The sequence below is a fragment of the Poeciliopsis prolifica genome, unplaced genomic scaffold (assembly GCF_027474105.1).
Source record: "Poeciliopsis prolifica strain line A6 unplaced genomic scaffold, Auburn_PproV2 SCAFFOLD019, whole genome shotgun sequence".
NCBI lineage: Eukaryota > Metazoa > Chordata > Actinopteri > Cyprinodontiformes > Poeciliidae > Poeciliopsis > Poeciliopsis prolifica.
This window is the reverse complement of record NW_026562394.1, coordinates 4,980,146-5,002,960: the sequence shown is the minus strand read 5'-3', so window position 1 is coordinate 5,002,960 and position 22,815 is coordinate 4,980,146. Positions and strand designations below refer to the sequence as shown.

The 22,815-nt window shown below is 39.3% G+C and overlaps 1 protein-coding gene across 13 annotated transcripts in view; it reads left to right on the top strand.

Annotated features, from left to right (window-relative positions):
• Window positions 1-22,815, top strand: part of msi2b (musashi RNA-binding protein 2b) — a 277,823-nt gene that overhangs the window by 241,437 nt on the left and 13,571 nt on the right. For 8 of the 13 annotated variants that reach the window (XM_055043787.1, XM_055043779.1, XM_055043784.1 and 5 more), the window contains one exon: window positions 6,022-6,141. The exons of 1 other annotated variant lie outside the window; for it this stretch is intronic. In XM_055043787.1, the coding sequence (XP_054899762.1) occupies window positions 6,022-6,141 (120 nt within the window). The remainder of the gene's footprint in view (window positions 1-6,021; window positions 6,142-22,815) is intronic. 4 more of the 13 variants (XM_055043790.1, XM_055043785.1, XM_055043791.1 and 1 more) reach the window with 1 other exon arrangement.

Sequence of the window (22,815 nt, the reverse complement as noted above, 5' to 3'; positions counted from 1 at the left end):
CTGTAGCCCAATTTAAGTCATGCAGTTTCTTTACGTCTTGCTGTCAGGCTCTCCTTCATACAAAGTCACTGCTAGCTCTTCAAAATACAAAAACTTCTTTTTCCATTCAGGAACTCAACATTTTTTTTTTTAAACGTAGCCTGTTAAAAAAATGACAAAGTAACACCATTTAAAAAGAGCCATTTTGAAAAGATTCACATCTTAAATCTGCTGTGATAAATCAGGCGATAGATATTTGAATTAACGACACAATATGCAACAAACCTGTCAACATCTCTGTAAGTAGTCATGAATTGCTTACTAAAATATCCAGATCATATTAAAAAATGAAGTGTAAATTCACTTGTATAGGATTTATTGAGGGTGCTATTAGAATCAAGAATTATATGGACAAGCATTTTCAAACATAACATTTTTTTATCGTCTCAAAACACCTTTTATAATTTAATGTGATCTTGTTTTCTGACATTCTGTCAAAAAAAGGGATCTGAGCACCTGTGTCCAGGCCAGTGTGTCTCATTATCCTCCATCTTTGCCCACTTGTCCCCTCTCGTCTTCTGTTTCTTCTCGTCCTACTTGCTCTTCTCTGTTCATCTGTGTCACTCCTTCTGTCTTGCCCCTGTGATCGACTGTAGCCTCAGGCTCAAAGGCTTGTTCACCAGCCTCTTTTCTAAAAACAGCCTGCTGCATTAAGCAGCTTTGCTCAAAACGCTGGCTTTCCAGCACGTCAACGGTTTTTAAGACCAGTCCAAAACCAAACACACTGAGCCTGTTTGAGGGCTGTCTCTACTATAAGCTTTTTTTTAACTTATAGGCTTTTTTTAAATTATGTCTCGTAGCTAAAATTGAATCATAGGAAACAATAGGATAGTTTGCAATTTATTGTACTTCAATGGCTTTTTTTCCTCTTCGTGTTAGAAATTCACAGCCATCTTTGAGCATTTTGATCTATATGGCCTCTGTAGACATGTCTCCTGTCCCTGGGCTTGTCCTGTGCATTAGACAGTTGACAGTCTCCTTATAGCAGAAATGAGGGGAGTGCTCTGTGACTGATGGAGCTCCTTTGTCACTGACAGGGGAGCTGCTGCTGGCAGTTTGGGGCCAAAGAACAGTACAGATTACATTAACATCAGTCAAGCTGTTGTCAGACTAGTAGGACATAAATAGGACCTTATTGATGCATAATGCAACAACTTTTCAACTTGACGTTTTCTCAGTAATAGAATGAGAGAGTGAGTTTGTGGCTAAAATGGCAATATGCCAGAAAGGATTTGCAAATAAGTATATATATATATATATATATATATATATATATATATATATATATATATATATAGAGAGAGAGAGAGAGAGAGAGAGAGAGAGAGAGAGAGAGAGATGAGAGAGAGAGAGAGAGAGAGAGAGAGAGAGAGAGAGAGAGAGAGAGAGAGAGAGAGAGAGAGAGAGAGAGAGAGAGACATATAGATCTCTGGATATAATAGAGATCAGTCTCTTTGATTTTACTTTTTATAGGTGTTGTGTGTGAGTGAAAGGAACATTGTTCTTTTATTTTATGAAGTACTGAAAATATGTCTCCAAAGATCCAAACAAACATTTTGTATTTATTTGCAGAAAATTAAAATGGTCAAAATAACACACATACAGGTGTATATATGTCTGTCTGTGTGTGTATGTATATATATATATATATATATATATATATATATATATATATATATATATATATATATATATATATATATATATATATAATACATAATGCTAACTACAGCCAGGACAGCCAGTAAAGGTTTGACTCATTTCTGCTGTGATTAAATACAACCAGTTTACAATGGAGATGAACTTACTCCATTTACTTCAAGAATATTTGAAGGAGACCGTCTGTATGGGAATGGCAGTGGTTGAGTTCGAGGGTTTGTTTGCAGGAGTTAACAAAATAATCGAAACTATGTGTGCAGGAAATGGCATTTGGCAATTTTGTTGTCAAAAAGCCAGCTTGCGAACGTACTTTCTAATATTACCGTATCAGTTGTTATTAATTTGACCAGCTCACCACCACGTTTTCTCTACTTCGCTGAATATCATTTTGCTCTTAAAGTGCTTTGACAGCTTTGTAATGGAGAAAACAAAGCTTTTGACCTAGTCTGGCACAAGGAAAAAAAAAAAAAAAGACAAAAATTGCACTGTGCTGTTTGATCATTACTGACATTGCCCCTACTGTGTCTCTCCTCCTTCTTCAGTACAGTCAGGTTCACAGAGACTCAGAAAATACAGGTGCTGGTGGAGAAAGAACTGGTTTGCCCCTTAGAAAAATACCACTTTCCAGCCTTAAAGGGCCAGTGTGTTTTATGTGCTGTCATGAAAATTGACTCTTATGCACTTTGACATGGAAATCGTTTTTTAAGCAGCTGGAAATTGATTATACCCTTAAAAAGGATACAGTGCCTTGTAAAAAATATTTATACGTCTTGAACTTTTTCACCTTTTGTCACTTTACAACCACAAGTTGTTAGAGATTTTACTGGGATTTTACATGATAAGGGAGAAATACTCACGACATTCAGCATTTTCTCCATGTGGCATATGTTTGTATACAACTTCTTTTTTCCTGATATGTTTGAACAAAATCTGGTGTAGCCAACTACCTTCATCTTATTGGAGAATAGAGTCTACCTGTCAGTAGTTTATTCACACTAAAGAAAGGCCTTTTTTTAGAGAACATTGGTGAACAAAAATTATAATGAAGACAAAGAAACAGAGCAGACAGATCAAGGAGAATGTTGTGGAGATTTAAAGCAGACCTAGGTTTAAAAGCAATATTATTAGCTTTGAATAGCTCAGATCAGTGTTCAACTCATGTCTAAGAAAAACTAAAATTCCAAAGCAATAGCCGTCTGCCTGATTTAACAAGATGGGATCTAGGGATAACTTTGGAGCATAAATCTGTTGACAGCTGTGCAATCCACAATTGTGCCTTTTATGAAAGAATATAAAAATTGGTGAATATTTCAGGAAATCCGATCAAAGTGCTGCTGTCAATATGCAGCAAGAAATGTAGCAAGCACTTGGAACAAGGTTTGTGGTTGAGAATAAAGTGTAAAAAAAAGCTAAGGTATCCTGAATAGTATTGCAAGGCACTGTTTATATGGCCACAGAAAAAGCTCTTCTGTGAAAGAACCAGCTTATTGGTGTCTTTGTGGACAAACTGTAATTCATTTGCTTCAGAAGGGACAGTCTGGGAATTTCCTGACCGTCCTCGTCTTTCTCTGCGCTCTAATCTTTCTTCCTTTCCGTGTACACTCCTGAGGAAGCTCTGAGTTTGCGTGCTGCAGGCTGGGGGGAGGGAGGGTCAGAAACGGGGAAAGGGAGGGAGCTGAGGACAGTTCCCCGGAGTCCGGACACCAAGGCCCCCGGGCCTCTGCAGCTCATAAACAGATGTGTCCTTGTCCCCAGCCAAGCGCAGCCACTCATGGCAAAGCAGGGGCCCAATAATTGTGAAGAATTGAAAGCTAAATATTGGCTTTATCTCCTCAGTAATAAAAGGGCCATGAAATTGATTTAATGCTGCAGCGCTTCTCTTGGGTGGCTTCTTACAGCGCGAGCGCAAAACAATGAGCAGCAGCCATCTATTAATTAACCCACCTAATCCTGCAAAGTTAATCTCTCACCACAACTTTGCCCGCAACTAACTTCCGAGCCACTGGGTCTATTGGGGGTGTCATGACAATGGCGGTGAGGAGAAGATAGATTCAGCACTTAGGAAAAAAGGAGGATGGGGTGGAGAGTCGGTGTGCGCCGCTCCACAGAGCAACCTTGTGGGACGCTGTTGTTCGGATGTGAGGGTGCGTGGCCAACATTGGTACAGCGACAAAGTTAAAAACAGGCAACGTTTGAGCGGGGATTTTGGATTCAGCTGCAGCAGCAGCAGCACAAAGACGACTGACTTCAGTCGCCGTCTTCTTGGCTTTCGTCCACGCCGCTGCTGCTGTCGCCAGTTTCATATTCGCTCCCGAGCTGTCAGACAGTCGGCAGGGAAAGCGCGGTGTCTTTTTCTTCTTCACCTGCCCGCCGGTCGCAGCACAACAGCGCCTCTCACCCAACACGCTCGCTCGCCGACACGTCGTGTCCGCCGAGTTGTGAATTACCTCCTTCTCAGCTGGCTGATGAAAAGCTACGTGTTTTTCTCTCTGGCTGCGGCTCATCTGACCATGCCCTCTCACCCCCTCATCATCTCATTGGTCTTTCTATATTTTCTTTTTTGCAAGCCTCTCCTCTTCGAGAGGCGGCGGAACAAAGCAGGCTCAGAAAATAGGTCACCTGCTGGTGCTCCTTTCACCTCCACAGCAATCGAAAAAATGTATCCTCAAAGGTGTCTGGAAGCATTCAGAGAAAAGCCTAAACCCCCAGAAATGCGTCCTGGCATGGAGAAGAAATCTCCACATTTAACTGAGACAAAAAAACTATGTAAAAAAAACAAAAAAAACTCCAACTGTGGGAATTTGGAGATCTTTTTTTTTTCTTTGCTAGTGAGGAAAAAAATCTCCTGTGGAGATAATTTTAGGAGGCTGATTAGGCATAGACGGTGTTGAGCCCAGAGTGAGGAATCTCATCACCACCGCTAATGACATGCCATTCCTGTGCTGAGAGAAGAGCGCGAGCCCTGGGCATGGACTAGCCTCTCTCTCAGCCACCTCTAGCAGTCGTGTTCATTAGGGCCAACGATGTAATTACAATTCACAGATCCTGCTTCGGCTTAATTACACTCTGATTATTGGGCTGATATTTGTTGAAATTATCACACCCTCAGAAAGTGGAGTTATATTTGCAAGAAATTAAACCTTATTTCATAAGTGTGTCTTAAACCGACAATTTGGGACTGATTTGTAAACGTGAATATAAACACGTTAAAGCCTTGGAAATGGGGAGGAAAAAGAGAGCGGCGTTCAATCGGAACATAAGCTCGCAGATGTAAATATGTGAGCGACGGATCATCCGACAGATGCCTCAGTCTGATTGTAGGACGTGTTTTTTCTTGCTCTCTACCGAATAGTCCCAATAGAAAGCAAAAAAACGTGGAATGAATTACCCTGGATTATTCAGCTTCCATTGAGAGTCGCCATAATTGGGAGTGCTCGGAATAAAATTCACGAATTGTCCCCGGAGGTGGGGCTATTATGGCCGTGTCTGTGCAGCTCAGAAGTGTCTATAGTCGTTTCTGTGAACAATGTGACATAAACAGCCTCAGAGTCAAATTATTACACAACTGTAATCAGGTACTGAAGTCAGTTTGCTCACAGTTTTCTGCTATACAGCATAAATTTGCCCTTTTAGGGGTGGAAGGTAGCTGAATCTAAAAGATGAAAAGATAAAACGAAAAAGAAATACAGTACATTAAATAGGTATTTTCCCCTAACAGGTATCGGTTGTTTTTTTACTTTTCGTCTGATTCCAAAAACAGATTTTGATATCAAACAAAGATGAAGTGTGAAATGTAAAAAGCTGTTTGATAAGTAATAATTTCTTTGAATTAAGATATTAAAATATTGAGGTCTTTTAGTTTACGTATTGTTTAGCATGTTTGGATAACTTCCTTCTCTTAACTTCTTGGTTTGCTCAGGTCGTTCTTGTGTGATTTGAAGAATTGCTAGACAACATAAAAAATGCAATGTAATTTCATTCATAGTGGTCTTTAAAGGTCTTAAATTTGAGTTGGTGAAACCTGCAGAAACCCTGTCCAAAGAGTGCCAGAACCCCTCTAGAGCAGGTGATCCATTAAAACCACCTCCTGCTTTCACACACACACACACACACACACACACACACACACACACACACCAGGGTTCTGGATGTCACTCTGGGCTCTTCAGGTGTCTGCTGGTAGACGTCGCTCCGACATGAACCCCCGGCTCTTGAGGGCTGTAGCCTGATCCCACGGCTCAGCGTTGGCATCAATGTTGTCCCGTCGCTCATCCCGCGTGCAGGAAGTGATGCGCGTGTGTATGTGTGCGTTTGTGCCCACAGGCTTCCCAGCGACGGCATACGGACCGGTGGCGGCGGCGGCGGTAGCAGCAGCGCGTGGCTCAGGTAGGGGGGCCCGTGGAAGAGGCGGCTACTTGGCGTACCCACAGAGCACAGGGCCAGGTAAACGCTCTGTCCATGTTCTGTGTGGCTGCTGCTCTCTTCAACTTCTCCTGCTCTGCTTCTCCCCATAGACGTAATCCTCTAAAACCTTAACACAAATAGCAACGACTTGTAGCGTAGACTAATTCATAGCTTGACATGTACATTAAAACAATGCAATTTGCTTAAAAAAATAATCTGCAATTTAATTTGGGGTTTGCAAAAAAAAAATAAAAAATCAGCCACAACAGAGCAAGTCTTGTACTAAATGTTCCCAGATAATTAGATTTCTATAAGTAATAGATATTTTTTGTCGTTTTAATTTGGCTCGGTTAATAAATTACAGGCAATTCTTGAAAAAATAACCATAATAAAATATATTAAGTGATTTAAACTTATTCTTTGAACAACTTCGATTGTAAAAATGTTACAAATTGACCATGAGACAAAAGTATTATAGCTTCTGTCTTTGCAAGTAAATATGACAAGTAAATATGATAGATATGTTTTTTATCATTTGGCATCTTTTTATCCTTTAATTTACCATAGCTATAGTTCAAGTTATAGTTTATCATCATGTTGCACATTGTTTCACTGTGTTGGTGGGTTATCTCCGTAAAGGTTAAAGCATTGAGGAAATACAACATCAGACAAGTCAGTCATTCTACTTTTTTTCCATTGTCTTCTTTGTAATTGTTATTTTTATATCATATATATCCATATTTTAGAGTTGATATTTGCAAGAATACTCAAACGTTTTCATAATACAACCACTAGTGTCAATGTGTCTTGTTGGAGTTTGTTGTAATAGACTAATACAAAGTAGTGCATAATTTTGAAGTGAAAGAAAAATGAAGCATGGTTTTTCTTTGCAAATCAGAAAGTGAGCTAAAGAGTCTGGACTGAGTCAATATTTTATAGAACTACTTTTCACAAGTTACATCTGCAACTAATGTGGGGTTTTCTTTTAGTGACACATTGGTTGATTTAAACGCTGTGTTATTAGGACTGTTGTCCTGCTAGAAGGTGAACTTCCACTTCACTCTCAATTCTTGTTCAGCCTCTAACAGGTTTTCTTCCAGGATTGCTCTGTATTTAACTTTGTCCACTTTCACTTTAGCAATGGCGAGCTTTATCCTGAAGAAGCCCTTCCCCACAGGATGTTACTGACACCGTGGTGTTGAGTCCATGTTCATGTTGAGCATTGGAGTTTGTTTTATAAACCTTCAACTCTTCATCAACTTTCTCCCTGATGTTACTTAATGTTGATCTAATGCATCATATCAAGATAAAAAGATGAAAAAAAAATGATGTTTGTGGTTGCAAGGATGCAAGGCGCTATAATTACTGACAAGGTTTTACTGCTATCTTAGTGCCTTAGAAGTAAGCACAGCTGTTTAAACGGAGATTAAGTGCATTTATATTTACTCCAGTAAACCTTGCTGCCTTCAGAGACAGATATCTGCAGCGACATTTGGTACCAAAAACAGGATGCTGGTTTCTTTCCGTCTTAAACAGCATTGATCAGCGTGTCCACTTCATTTAGACATCCTGCTTTTCCCACCCTTACAACTGTAGATCATTCAGTAGCTGTCAATAACAGCTTCCCCTGACTGAACACACAGCCTGCTGCCTTTAGAAAGGGGGGTGTCTTCACTAATCAGCCATACCATTAGGAACTTACTGGTTTGTGCTGCAGCTCAAAAATAAGTCAGCAGATGACCTCTGTTAACATCGTGTGATGTGAAATGAACTCCCTGAAACACGGAGAACTGCAGCAGCAGCGTATGAAAACTACACGTCTGCAAATTCCCGCTCTTGTCCCACTTCGAATTTAATTTAAATCAACAAAGGGAATGTCAGAGGCCAATCAGGTGCTATTTCTTTTGCGTCGGGTGGTTTGATTTAGCATTTTCAAAACAAACAATTTGGCCTGACAATCGCAGCGAGCATTACTAAGAAGCAGGAATGTTGATTTGGGGTTAGCAGCAGCCGCGAACCAGGAGGCTTGATGGCAGCCATTATGTACAGTTTAATTCTGACAGCTGCAAATGGAAGGAAGACAAGTAAATGATTATGAACAGAGGCTGAGAGGTGGTGCACTAGAGGGGAAAACAGTGACATCATGGGCCTTTTTTTTAGAGCGCTTAAGCGGTCGAGGGAATATCAAGAAGGTCCATCCTTTTCTCAGAACGAAACAAAACTGTCTTTAAAAACAGCAACAATTGGGTATGAAAATAGCTGCATCAGAATGACAGATTTAAGAAAATCAATATACAACTTCTGTTTTTAACTTTTTGGCCGATATTGATTTATTACGCTGCGTTGTATCCTTTGTGATGAGGCTGAAGGAGTCATGCGTGAAGCTCTCAGCACTCTAACAGACACAAGCCAACAGGAGGATACAGATTGCTCAGGCTTGACCGTCCTACGTTTGTCTATCTGGGGAAATGCGGCTGCATCTCCGTCCCATCTTACGGTTTTATTTGCAGTGGTCGGCCCCGTGTTGGCTGAGGAATGGCAATTCTCTTAGTCTTTTTTTTTTTTCTTTTGCTAAATTTTCTAAATTTTTTGTCCAAACGAGGGTTTTTTTCTGTTGTTGGTGGAAAAATAGGGTCCTTTTTAAAAGTGGGGATTCTTTGTGCTTTGACTCCACCTACAGTTCCCACAGAGCACCACAGGTTGTATATATACATATGTTTGTCTACGTTGAGCCAGTTTGATAGAAGCAGAGTCTGAGCGGTGTCAGCTGTTAAGTCACAAGAAGGCCGGGAAAAGACATCCTCACCCATAAGGATTTTTCTTGGGTGTATGCAAATATATGACAATGACCCTTTTTGTGCAGCGTTTTTGTGTGCAGTGGTGCTTGTCTGCACATTGTCGCCGATTCGCACAGATTGGCGTTGGCATGTGGGACACATTTTCCATCGCTGGGAGAGGGCACTTGCTCCACTTCCAGTGTTCAACAGACAAAAATGACAGCTGCTCACTTCCCTTGTCTGTGACAGACCGCGGCTGATGACAAGGTGTACTTTGGATGTCTCTCTGTGTCCTGCTTCTTGCAGAAAACACACCCCTGAACACTGCCGCAGTGGTGTAAAACACCAACAGCCACTAAAAGATGTGGCTCTTGCTGCATTTTCTATTAGATCCTATTGCTCACTTCTGTCTTTGATTAATTTGTGCCTTCTATCAACACCTTATGTGCCTCTTGCATACTTGTGCAGTCCCTTGCCAAAAGTAATAACACCCCGTTAGCCTGGGATTTAGTGTAGTGAACCAACACAAAGTGGTGCAGAATCAGGAAATGGAAGTAACGTAATACGTGATTTTTAAATGATTAAAATCCGAAGTGTTCTGGTCAGTTGAGGCCAAAATTGTTGCATATTTTCAAAATGATATAAAACTTACCCTCACATGGCTTTAAACTGACTATCCCCACATTGGTGGCAGCATCATCCTGTGTGGATGTATTTCTTCAGCAGGAAGAGTGAAGCTGCTGTGGAGACAGATTTTAAAAATCAACAGGTGTGAAGTAGGCAAAAAAGTGAAAACAGAATAGCTACAAATCTAGTGTGTTTAAGAGGTGCAGCAATGAAAACCTGAACTTCAGAAGAAACCCAAACTGTTCCTTCTCATACTATCAAACTCAACTGGGTTGTATAGGCTGTATAAACAACAAACAGGCAGCTGATAAAACAGGATGAAGAAATACTGGTTGAAATGCACCTCAAGAGATTCACAGCTAACTGTATTTCTACATAATATTGACTCCGGGTGGCTGGAGTCAGATACATCCCACACTTTTCAGACTTTCATTTGTGAAATATTTAGAAGCCCATATGTTATTTTTCTTTCATTTCACAATTCTGCAACATTTTTATGGTCCCCTTTCTTATAAAATACTAATAAAATATATTAAAGTTTGGTGCTATAAGGTAACCAAATGGAAAACTGATACAGGGGAAATAACAGCTTAAGACACAAAAATAAGTGCTTGAGCTAATACATTAAAAATGTGTTGATGAGAAAGATGTTTTGTTTTATAAAACCCAAACTTAAGGCGTTTGTGTAACTATTGCAACAGTGAGGCCTTAGTCTTGGTTTAAAGAGGCGTTTTGCTGCCCTGATCTCCATCGTGTAGCCCGTTGCACAGCAAGGACCGGTCCCGAAGCACTTTTTGTAGACTTGTTTCAGAGTCTGTAGCTTTAGGCAGGAGGGAGATCACAGAGATCTGGCTACAGCACAGAGTTTATCATTGCCTGGAGCTAGAGAGGAGCTAACCCCGTACTCTGCTTTGTAATCTGCCGTTGCTGTTTTGAATCTGGTTTGAGCTACAGGGAGGCCAGATTGGCAAAGTATGGTGGCTGGGATGAAGTTCTAGTGCAGGTAGCAACATGCTGAATTTATGTACTCCAGCCTGAGGTTCAATGCTAAGAAGTCTAATTTACATAAATCAGTATTAAATAATAGTCAACAGCTATGTGATGACTACAATATGTGGTGAGAAATCATCTAAACCACTCGGCAACAGCATCCAACTCTTGGAGCCGACTGACATTAACTATCTGATGAAAAGATGGTTTCATATTCTGAAGCTCTCTCTTTATAAAGTGAGTCTATTTGCAAACTTTCAGATAAAAAGTGAGATGCAGATGAATACTGACACTTCAGAGAACTTCAGAGTTGTGTCAGTTGTCTTCACAGATCCAGAGTTTACCTTTAGCGTATTCAAAACAAATCCAGCTGCACTCTGCTGATTTCCTTGTTCCGATTCCGAGTTAGCAGTGGAGGAATTGTAAGGTTAAAAAAAATAACAAAAAAAACATGTGAGTGAGAGAATCTTCACACCATTAGAAACCCATTCTAATGATGATTAGATAGCTGCTGCGTATCTTTGTCCTTCTCTCTACTCATCTTCCACACGCTTTTTTTCCCTCCACTGACAGAAAGAAGAAAACTTATGTGACAGACATTTTTAAATTAAGATTAATATCAATTCCCTCCCAACAAGTTCTGTGATGTACGGCCATGCCCAAGAGGAGAGGAGGAGTGGCTGTGTGCGGAGAACTTAATCAGCCTGCCTCATAGTGAGCTCGGGTCCATTTGTCGTTTGTCCCAGATGCTAATCTGTAGAGCTCAGCTCCGAGGCCAGGAGCTCTCTCCCCGTATTTGGTGTGAAGTATCATGAGCAGACATGCCAAGTCCGTCCTGCCTGCTCACGTTTTTGTCTCAAGGCCTAGGGAAACGGTTGACACAACAGGGAGGGCAAAGCGTCCCTTTGCACTCCACACCGCAGAGCGGTGGCTCTCTCACAGCTGTGGGGAGCAGATGCTCTGAGGTTACAGGCACAGGCCTTCAGGGACGTCAGCGCTTTGCCCTCCAGGGGCCGCACACAAAACACACTCTCCAAAGAAAACTTAGAGGAAGTAATCTTCTGCAGCCCTAATAGTACATGCGTTGAATAAAAATAGATCCCTTTCATCAGCGGGGCTTTATATTCCATTTAAAGTAGTTTGGAAATACTGTAACACACATCCATCATGGGGGTTTACCCCTTATCACCTGAATTTATATCCAATAATGTAAAGCAGTGTCATTCTCTGTTTGAATTATGCCAAAAATTAACATAAATTTAGGTTTGATATGAATTAGTAGCATTAGAAAGGAGGAAAACCCATTTATCTGACTATTGAGACCAGAATACAATTGATGCTAATTTATGGCACCCAGAAAGGGATGAAGTCATAATAATTTAAAGATTTTTTATGATCCATTTCAACTCCTTTTTTTCATGCTTGATTGATAGCATAGCAGAAAATGTCTGAGATTTGAAAAGAGAAAAAAAAAACACTTGTTTGCTGATTTTCATTGATCAACAAAAGTTCAGAAATAAACTTTTAGGCTCAATATATACCTACAGTAGATTCCATCACATATGTGAGTCATAGCATGCTGAAGAGAAATGTTGATTCAGAGAAGATTTGGGCGACATATTTTAACATTTTCCCATTTTTGTTCTTTCTGAAAGGAGTTCTAATTTGTATTTGTGATCTCTGATCTGGCCCATTTCATCAGGTAATGCTAGCCTACTTTACTGATGATAAAACCAGTCCTATTGTGTGGTTGGGATTATGAATCATTTAACTCTGACCCAAAATGAATGTGAATCCTAAGAACTCTGTCAAATCTCAAGCATGGTGGTGCAAGTATCATGCTAAGGGCCCAGTCTCTCTGCCACTGGCCTGGAGGCTGTGCACCATCTTTGCACAGCCTCCACATGTTTCAGCCTCCACTCTAGATGGTTGAAACTTGCCCACAGGATAATAATCTCAAACTCACATCAGTGGAATAGATAAAAGCAGACTGACATGAAGAAGCTGGACTGAATGTAACTTCATCTCTACTGAAAATTCATGGACTGGGTTTCACATCCTGACCTTTCCCAGAAAAACCAACCACTTTAAAGGAACTCCTGGAAAACTTCTGTTAAGATTGATCAAAGAGTTTGTTGATAGACGCACTTTCTCTCCAAGCTGCTGAGGGACGTTTTACCAAACTTAATAACAAAAAATTTTAAAAATGCAAATAATTTCAAAATTTTGCACCCAGTCATGCATTAATAAATACTAAAAGTTATTTAATAATAATTTTGGCAGGGAAAAAAAATATGCTAAAACTTTAAAACATTTACAAGCAAATAACACATTTAAGACACTTTTGACTCAAACTGTGCATCCTAAAGCAAATTACAAATTTGAGAAGTCATTCAAATGACATTTTCTACCATTTGTTAACAAACAGTGCATGGATTAGTATCACTGGCTGTTTAATTTATGTAGATGGTCATTACATGTCAGCGGTTTCGCTGTCAGACTTCACTTCCCGTGACTCAGATTTCTCCTGAGCGCTTAAGCCTGACCGGATATGCTTGAAAAAAGAAAAAAAAAAAAAGAGTCAGCCAAAAGGCCAACGCTGTCAACTCTAAACCTGCTCGCGATGGAATAATCTGTGTCGACTGTCGATAACTGAGTGCCCTTTCTCAGTCCCAAGTAAACCAGATGCCTCTCAGGTGAAAATCTACATTCAGAATCATTTAGTGCTTTCCCCTGCAGAGAAACCAATGTCAGCTGATTCATTTCGCTGCTAAATTGTTTTTTTTTCAGTGTTCACTTTTCCTCTTCCCTTCCTGTAACTCTTCAGAATCGTTTCCCAACAGTGGTGAAAGGTAAATATGGATCAGCAGGTACTTTTTTTTTTTTTACTTCATTGCACACTTGAAAGAAACACAAAGAAAATGGAAAAGCAGGCATAAAATTTAAAGTAAAGAAAACAGAGGACTGAGTATGGGTGAGTTAATCCAAGAAGAAATCATCTGTTAAAATTCATTAGCCAAGCCTCTCTAAACACAAAATGAAAAGACATTAAATATGTATTATTTATGAAATGTCTGTGCTCTCTGAAAAGAGTGTCTAGTGCTGTTAATTACTCAGCCATTCATACAGAAAAGATTATTTCAAATGGAAAGTGAAAGCAAGGCCAGACGGCAAAAGAGCTGTTAGTTTCTTTCACACTATTTTTAAAATGACGTTGGTGAAAATGGAAGAGCTAATTATGGTGGCTCTAAAATTCAAAGCTAATTTAAGGAGCCGCGTGTCAGCTTTATTGACATCTTCTGTAGAGCGATGTGGTTTAAGGCCCGCTGAGGAATCTCACTGCTGCCGCGAGGGAGACGGAGGAATGACTGCATGAACGATTCCTGCTTGATGGCATGAAAATAACTTTTGGTGATAGATTGTTGCGTTCCCCAGGTCCCAGTATTTGTCGACTGAGCAAATAACTGTGCTAGTTATTTATAGAACGGGCCCTGCGAAAGTATTCACACCACTTAAACTTTTTCTTATTATTTTTTACTGGAATTTTACGTGATAGATAAAAACTAAAGGCTTCTATTTTCTAATTTTATCATAATTATGTGCCGTTTGGTGATGATCTATAAGTTTGGGTGATTGGACAGCAAGTGAGCCCTGCAACAATTGGGTCGCCCCACCCCTTTGTCCTCTGTGTTACTCTCTTAATTATGAAAATAGACATGCTTGATTGAAGTCAAAAGAAGAAATAACAACTAATGGCGCACACAAACTCCTTCCAGCTGCAAGAAAAGCTTTTAGTTTCTCCAGAGTGCCTCCATGTGCAGCGGCAAATTATTTTCTCCAACACAGAACAGAAAGGCGGCATCCTATGGTCACTTACTATTTCTTTAAAACAGTAACTGCAATGGTAGAATAGAGGAAAACAGACTGTCTTTTTCCTCCAGTGTAATAATGCTTGCTACTGTGGAGTACTTGCTCTACAGATTCAAACATAAAAAACAAGCAGCGAGTGAATCAAAAAACTCAAATAAAATTAGTCTCCAGCAAACTTATGCATTTCCTGCTATTTGTGACATCGATGGAAATTTTTTTTCATGCATTTTCATCTCCAAAATAGTTACAGCCAAGCCGCACTGTCTCCATCCGGGGCTCTCCTTTTTATATTTAGCCGTGTTTCTGCAGGTGAAAGGCTTTTTCAGAGCTTCATGATGGAGCTGCAGCAACTGGCGTTCGCGGAGCGTAATCAGCCAGTCAGTGAATACGTTGTGCAAATTTCTAGTGTTTGAGTTCTTAGCTGAAACTGCACAAGTGCAAAACTGCTTTCGGTACATCCTGTGGCTTACCGTTGTCATCTTCCTTGAAGCCAAAGTAGTCCCAAATAGGTGACTTTGTATTTTTTTGACAACAAATTTCTACATTTGTGGACTTCTGTTCCATAAATTGTCAAATTGGTTCATACAGTTTTTACATTGTCTGTCCCAAAATAAAATACAAACATCGCCTGCACACGTACAGCACTGGAAGACCACTGGAAATGAAGTTTCTTTGATTTTACTTTTACATTGTTCTTTTATTGTATGAACTGCTGACATGCCTCCGAAATTCCAAACAAAAATTTTGTATTTGTAGAAGATGCAAAGAATGCAAAGAAAACGAGTAGCTATTAATTTAGAAACAGTAATACTAATGTTTCAACAGGAACATTAGTCAGAAAGAGTTCAGAAATCAATGAAAATAACCAGGACGTTTTCAACGGGGTTTGGTGTAGTGGTCTCTTAACTTTTTCCACAGCTGTACATTGCCCATTGTAATTTGTCGGAGTGACAAATATCGATTGGGAAAATGTTGCACATCACCCACCTTTAGTGGTCTATTACATAAAATGTTAAACAGATTAAAGTTTGAATTTGTTTTGTGATAAAATGTCAAAAACTTCAGCAGGTATGACAAATTTTCAAGGCACTGCATGTTCAAAAGAGTCATTTTATTGATCTTCATTTAAGTATTTTGTTAACATTAAGATGGAAAAAAACCCACGTTAATCATTTAGTTTCCTGGCTTCTAAGGAAAGTACACATTATAGATTTTCCCACCCTGAAGCCTCAAGAGGCTCTGCATTATCATAAATGTGATAAATTTTATTTTCTAAGTAGGGAGAACAAGAGAAGAAGTACTTTCAAGGTTTGTGATTCCTCCTTAAAGGCAGTCACCTGGCAAAGTGGGAACAAGAGCAGGGCATTTATCCACTTACAGAGTGCCACCCTGATGATGTCAGTAACAGATGACTGCAGGACACTCCCCCCTCCATTGCTTCACAGCCAGTTTTGGTCACTGAGGGCAGGGAGGGAGGGTGGGGGGGGATGGAGTGGGTGCAAGGGAGATAATTATCAGTATAAATGAAACCCCGCAAACGATTCGCACTGCTGGGCCCCCTGATCCAGTCTCCAAGGCAACTTCAGCACGCTCATTTGTTTTGTAGATGAGTAATTACATCCAATTAGTGACCAGTGGAAAAAAAAATAAAAGAGTCCAAGAAAGGCCCATTGTTCCGGATAGATTGTGTGAATATTAATAGTGGGATGGTCTGAGGCACATGGCGATATGATCGGTGATACTAATGCAGCTGTGGGCACACTTTGCCCGGTCTCACGCTGCATAACGGATCAGATAACCACTGATGAAAATATATGGCTCTGGAAAATGTGTGCCTGCCTGCGTGTTCGTGTCAGAGTTCTACTCTTGTCCCAGCTTCTCCCCCACCCCGAATGCGGCAAGCGTGCCAGCTTCTTACCTGAGCCTCCCACACGTGCAAACAATACAGCAGCACGCTTGCTGCCAGCTCCTCGCTCTTTATTATTTGTTCAAATGTGATATAAAGTCAGAAAACATTTCCTGATGTGACACATGGAGGAAAAACTTTCGCTGTGCAGCGTTCTGTGTCACTGTGTAATGGTTACTTTAGTTCGTGTCACCACCTACAGATACCCGCCTGATACGTGGGATTTGTCAGACAAAATGGCAAAATGCGTCAGCTCGCTGTTCACTATTTTAGGAATTGGTTTTCACGTCGAAGGATTGTTTGTGAGAACTGGAATTTCAAAGATGCATCATGGATCTAACTGGATCGTCAATCTGAGTTTGTTTTTGTAGCTTTGCAACCGGGGCATTTTTAAAAAAATATCTGTAGTCACAAGTTAAGATGACTCAATTCCACAACATGCTGCCATCAAAGGACGACTTTCTAATATTGTGAAGCTCTGGATTTGAATGAAGTTGTGAGGCAAGGTCAAAATTTGAAGCAAAGTCTCAAACGTTTAGTTAAAACTTCACCTCATTTATTTTGTGATTCAAGCAATCGAGTATATTTCCCTGTTGAATTGTGAGAAAAATAGTATTTTATCTAAACTTTTAAGATATTTTTTAGGAAAATTAGGAATCTAACACAACCCAAATGCATAGAAACAACTAAAAAAGTTGTTTGGGGGAAAAATGCAAAGTCAAGCAGAGACGTTTAACTGTGCTTTAAGCTTTTGGGCTTTGAGAGCTCTGCTGCTGAAGCATCTGACAGAGATCCAGTACACCTCCACAAGTTGATAACACTCCCTTGTTTATCCATGTTGATCACAAAAACTGTTGCATCTTCAGTTTCTTTAAAATTTAGGAGCAGGATAACAAAATTTTGCAAGACAAGCTAAATGACTTTTTGTCCAGACTTTGTCTGATGGATGAACAGTCATGTTCTATTAGGGCTTGAAGTTAATGGTTTCTGCTTATTCACCTGCTTTTTAAAAAGCTGGACACAGGTTCTCCGCGGTTACTTTCTGTATTCTGATCTTTGAGATAAAGAACAAACTGTATCTGGATTAATGAATAAAGTTGCTCTTAAAGGATGTTCTTGATCCCTCTCTTTATTCAAGCTGGTGTTCTTTGACAGAACTGGCAGTAAGCCCAGCACCTCAGATGAAAAGTTACCCCACACATGGATCATACCAGGTTGCTTCACTGTAGGCATGGCACAGGACATATGCTCTCCCTTTATTTCCCCTCCTACAAATGATTTTTCAGATGTCCTAAACAATTGCATTAGAGATTAATCAGAGGAAACTGTTTGTCCTCCTGTTTTCTGCTGCACATCCTTAAAGCTCCTGAAGAGTTTCAGTCTTTGTCTGATGCTTATCTGGGTAGAAGGAGGAGTGGTTTCTTAACCATCCCTTTTTGTTGCGGAGCTGTTTTCCCAAAAGTCTTCTCCTCACTTCATCTCACCCACCAGCTGCCGATGGGGCAACAGCGTTTGGTAGCACAATCTTCAATGTAGACAGAGCACAGGCCTTTGGGAAGTCTTACAAAAACTCTAAAGCCTTTTTGACTACAATTGAAACTGTCACTTTACAGTTCTTGATCATTTGGAAAACAGTTCTGTCCTGCAGAATATTGTTAGCAGCCGTTTTCTTGTATGGAAGGTCACTTTGATGCAAAATGATAGCTTTCACGTTTTTTCTTAGAGGTGATCAATGCTAACACGGAAGACAAAGATGTTAGATATTGTCTTTTTTCTCAACTGGACACCTAACGAGTGTTCAGCTGTGCTGATGACATCACCATGCTGTTTATGACAGGTGGCATCTTTCATAAAGTAAACTTTTTTTAAGATAAAATGATTTGCAGTCAGTAACATAAATGCAAGGGAGCATAATGTGTGTCCCTCCCATGTTCATGTCCCTGACTGCTGTACATGATGTGCAACAGTTAGTTTATGATGTGCAGTTCATGGAGATGTAAACATTTAGCTTGTATTTGTCAGTTGTTTAGGAATGAAGACTCAAATTTAAAACAAAATGTCAAAAATATATGTGAGAAATTGCTATAAATACCTAGTTATGTAACTTGGGTGACAAAGGTAAAATACATAAAACACAATTTATAAGCAGAGTTTCTATAACTGGGGATGCAGAGTCATCCAGGATAACATCAAATTTTATTAAGGAGTTCTGCTCTCTGTCATCTTTATACTTAACACATTTTCTGCAGTCTGAATCTCTGTAAATTTTAAAATCAGGTATAAATGTGTCTGGATATCCTCACTGTGTTGCCTTCAGCACTCCAAGCTTGTTGATGTAAAAGTTCATTTAACTTCCGTTCTTCCTGTTTTGCTTCTGCTATATATCTCTGGTACTAGAGCCATTTTTTAGCCAGGAAAGACCATTTTGAAATAAAGTTTCTATTTTTCTAGTGGTCCTGATCAAGATGGAAGGAAAAACTCAGAAAGCATATGTAGAAATAAACATTAAAACATGTGAAACAATACATTTTAACAGTAAAGGACGGAGTAAAACAGTTATATGTTGCTACCTTTCAAGAACCTGGAAAGCCCGTTATTTCTAAGTTGATTTCAAATATGAATACAAAAAAGACACCCAAACTGAAGAAGGAAGTTTTACCAAATTCACTCTGGGAACATTTAACAATTTTAACACAGATGGACATGAGTCATTTTCTGGATTCAGTGAAGAAAACCCTTTCAGGTCTAAACTCCCTAAACAAATTACCAACATGAGTGTCGAAGAATATTTCTTCACCTGTCTGGATTTCTAAATATTTATATCAAGTGACTTTTCAAACTGATACCATCTAGAGTAGCATTAGAATAATCACCAGTATTATCAAGAGATACATTTAGTCTTCTGTGACTTAATAACTTGCTTTAGTTTCAACAGAGTACTACAGTGACTGAACACTTACTAAAAAAGTGTACTTGACTTAAGTACATCTCCACTGTAAAAGTATTTTGACTCTAGTTAGTCCTAATCCCAAAATCAAATGGGAGCTAAAAGCCATCCTTGTTGACTCAAATATCCGTAGTCTTAAACTCAGTTGGTGGCTTTGACATGTACATGTTTTCAGTGAGGTGATTACACACCTTAGGAGATGTTGAACAGTGGCAGAGAAACCACCAGGCATCAGTCCGCCACCACCGATTCCAAACCAGCATAGAAATGTACTTTCTCACAGCACAAGTTGTTGTCAGGCTATCATCACAGTTGCAACACTTTAAAGCAAAGTATGTCTAAATAAAGAGTAAATGTAGAGCAGATGAGTGTAGGGCTTTAGTGCAAATATAAGTCGGAGTGAAAGTAGTGACTGTTTCGTTATGAGCTGGTGCTATAAACGGAGCGTCCTCCCCACGAATCCCCAACAAACACGGTTTGTGCTATTGTCGAACATTGCTTCCCCATTGTAATTATTCCATTGATCCAGCTTTCCTCATTAGCAAGGCCAATCAATTTTCAGTGACATTTGTCTAAGTGAAGTAAATGGAATGATTGCTTCTTGAGCTTTGTTCAATGTGTCAGGCATTATGTGACGTACGTGGGAAGCCTGCCCTATTTGGAACCTATAATTTGATGAGTGGGCAGACAGCCCACAAGTGGTGAGATCAGAGTGCTAAAAAGCATTGGCGGAGAGAAGCATGGCTGGTGCTTACATTCCATTTGGCAGAAGTGGACTGTCTCACTCTGAATGGGGAGAGGTGAAGTGGTTTTGAATGGCTATTCGCTCCAGGACCTAAATAAAAAAAAAACACACAAACACACAGATCCACATCCACAAACAGCAGGGGAAACCCAACACGGACCAGCCTGTGTCACCAATCTCAGTCCCTCCTGAGTAGATTAACTCCGTTATCAAAGAGGTGTTAGAAGGAGCAGGGCTTTTTTTTTTTTTAATTGCACTCTTTATATGAGCAGCTTGTCTCAGATTAAAAGAACAAGCAATAAATGTCACCAGGACTTATTGCGGAAAGGCATTTTCTAAACTGTTGATAATCCACCATCTGTGTGAAGGAAAGAATTGCTCAAAGAGGCCAATTTGAGGCATGCTTAAAGTACTCAAAACACTTCACAAAGCTTATCATCAATAAACATGAACGTCTCTGGGTCTCATTCACGTAAAGAAAAAAACCCTTATCAGTTTTTACTGGTCTGAAAGCGGGCTGCGGATTGATTATTGATTAGTGCGATGTGTTTTCCTTCCTTCAGGTACGTCACTGAAAATTGACAGTTTGAAATGAGGAATGCATTGATGTGTTTTTTTAATGATTTGCCAGTTTTATCTCCCTCCTCTGTCAGTCCATTTGGATAGATCTGACCTAAAATATAACACTTGTGGATTTTATTATCTTGGTTTTTTTTTTCCTCCTCACTGCCTGATATTTAATCGGATTAAGATGATTTTTTTTCTGTTTTTTCCAATTGTACAACTTGGTTTAGAATAATGAGAAAAGTTTTTTCCTCCTTAAAATTCAGAAATATTCATACACTTGTATTGTAAAGCCTTTAAACAATTTGAAAAAGCCACATATAATGTTACAGCTTTGTAAGCTTCTGGTTATTTTGCAATATTTGGGATAAATATCGGCCCCCTATAGATGTATTTTAAGCAGCTTTTTTTAAAAAATTGTTTAAAATCTAAGTAAGAATATCTCCTGCTCCGTGCAACAATAGCATAGACGTGGGTGCAGCTTTGTGGGGCTTGTGATGCATTCAGGCCAAAGTTCAAGTTTTCTAATTTGATTCTCTTATGTCTCTTGTTTGGTTACCACTACTAGAAAAACTCAAGCAAGAGGGAGGATCACGTAGATCGCATATCATCCACTAGCGCTGCGACATCTGATATTTACTAATTTAAATACTAATTCACAGAGCTTTTGGATTTAAATTCCACAATCCCTTTAAATGTGTTACTTTTAAATTATTTATCTTCTGTAAATGAATCTGTTAAAGGAACAGCCCTAATTTTAAAGCAACAACCTTAAATATGGTGCTTCCTTGTTTGACAATATTGTGTAAAGAAAACACTTCATGACAATATTGAAGCAGCATCTCAACATAACTGTCAGGAAGTTGAAGCTCTGATCAGATGGGTTTTGTAAACAGACTATGAACCTCAGCTGACCAATAAACCAGAGTGTTTCCACACCTCTTCTGCTCAGTCCATTTAAAACAGGTTGTGGTTCGGTTCTCTCAAACGGTTTAGATTTGGTTCCAAATGAACTCCAGATCGGGTTGTTTATGGTGTGAGTGTGACCCAGTCTCAACCTGACATCTACCAGCACCTATCACTTATGATCCAGTAGGCAATGGTACTGTTTGTTTGTTTGTTTTTTCACATTGCATAAATTCCTATAAAAACATTTTCTCAAAATTATTCAAAATACTGTATTTTTTAAATAATGTTGCGTATAATGCTATAGAGAAAAATAAAAAAATCCAGTGAATAAATGAAGGATAACTCAGCGTCTGCTTCCTTGGTTCTCCCAACCTTTGACACGTCAGACCAAGAAACAGACTGAATGTTTTAGTTTAGTTTGTAGTGACATGTTTTGGTCCATTTGAGTTTTCTCTATGTGAAAAGAAACTGAACCAACCAGAAAAGTTACATGTCAACAAACTCAACAATTTGGTCTAAATTACATAACTATTGGTATGAAGATGCCCTTAGTTTTAAAGTGGCTGATAGACAGCAAAGTCGATCTTTGGAGTGGCAAATATAAAGCAAAGGTGGGCAGAACTGAAAAGGTATGTCAGAGCAAGGCAGCCTACAAACCTGACCCAGTCGAGCCAAAATTCAAGCAAACTATTGAGAGAGGCGTGTGGAAGAATACCCATATTGTTTTTGTGCAAGTCATACGGCTGAAAGAAAAATGTGTGTAAACTTCCAAAGTTAAAGAAAAAGTGGTAACATTTTATTCTCATGTCAGCATAAGACTGACATGAGACTGTCATAAACATAACATCTGTTATGAACATGAAGGAGTCTTTATGAATGCTTGATTGTTGTCATGAAGTATCATTCGGTAAATAATGACACTTTTAAATGCCAGTTCTAATTGAACTTTGTAATAAAAGTGTCATTATTTACTGAATAATTCAAAGTTTGCACGTTTAATGCAACTTTTAGTACACTTTTGCATTAAAAGTGTCATTATTTACCGAATGATATTTCAGGTGAACAGTCGTAAACATTTCTGAAGAGTCATTCATGTTCATGGTTTTATGTCATGTTTATGACAGTCTCAGGTCAGTCTTACGCTAATAAATAAATAAAGTGTTACTGAAAAGGTTTCTCTAACAATAATCTGACAAATGAACTAAAACAGAAAAGTGTGATTTAATGTCTAACAGTGAGGGGGTTTACAGTGTACCTTAATACCTGGTTTCAGCTGAAGACTGTTTGGTTAAGTTGAATGAAGTCAGAAAAGCCAGGAGTTCCTGTTACAAAGACATTCAATGAGCTAGATAATTTATGCAGCCGAATTACGGCGCGA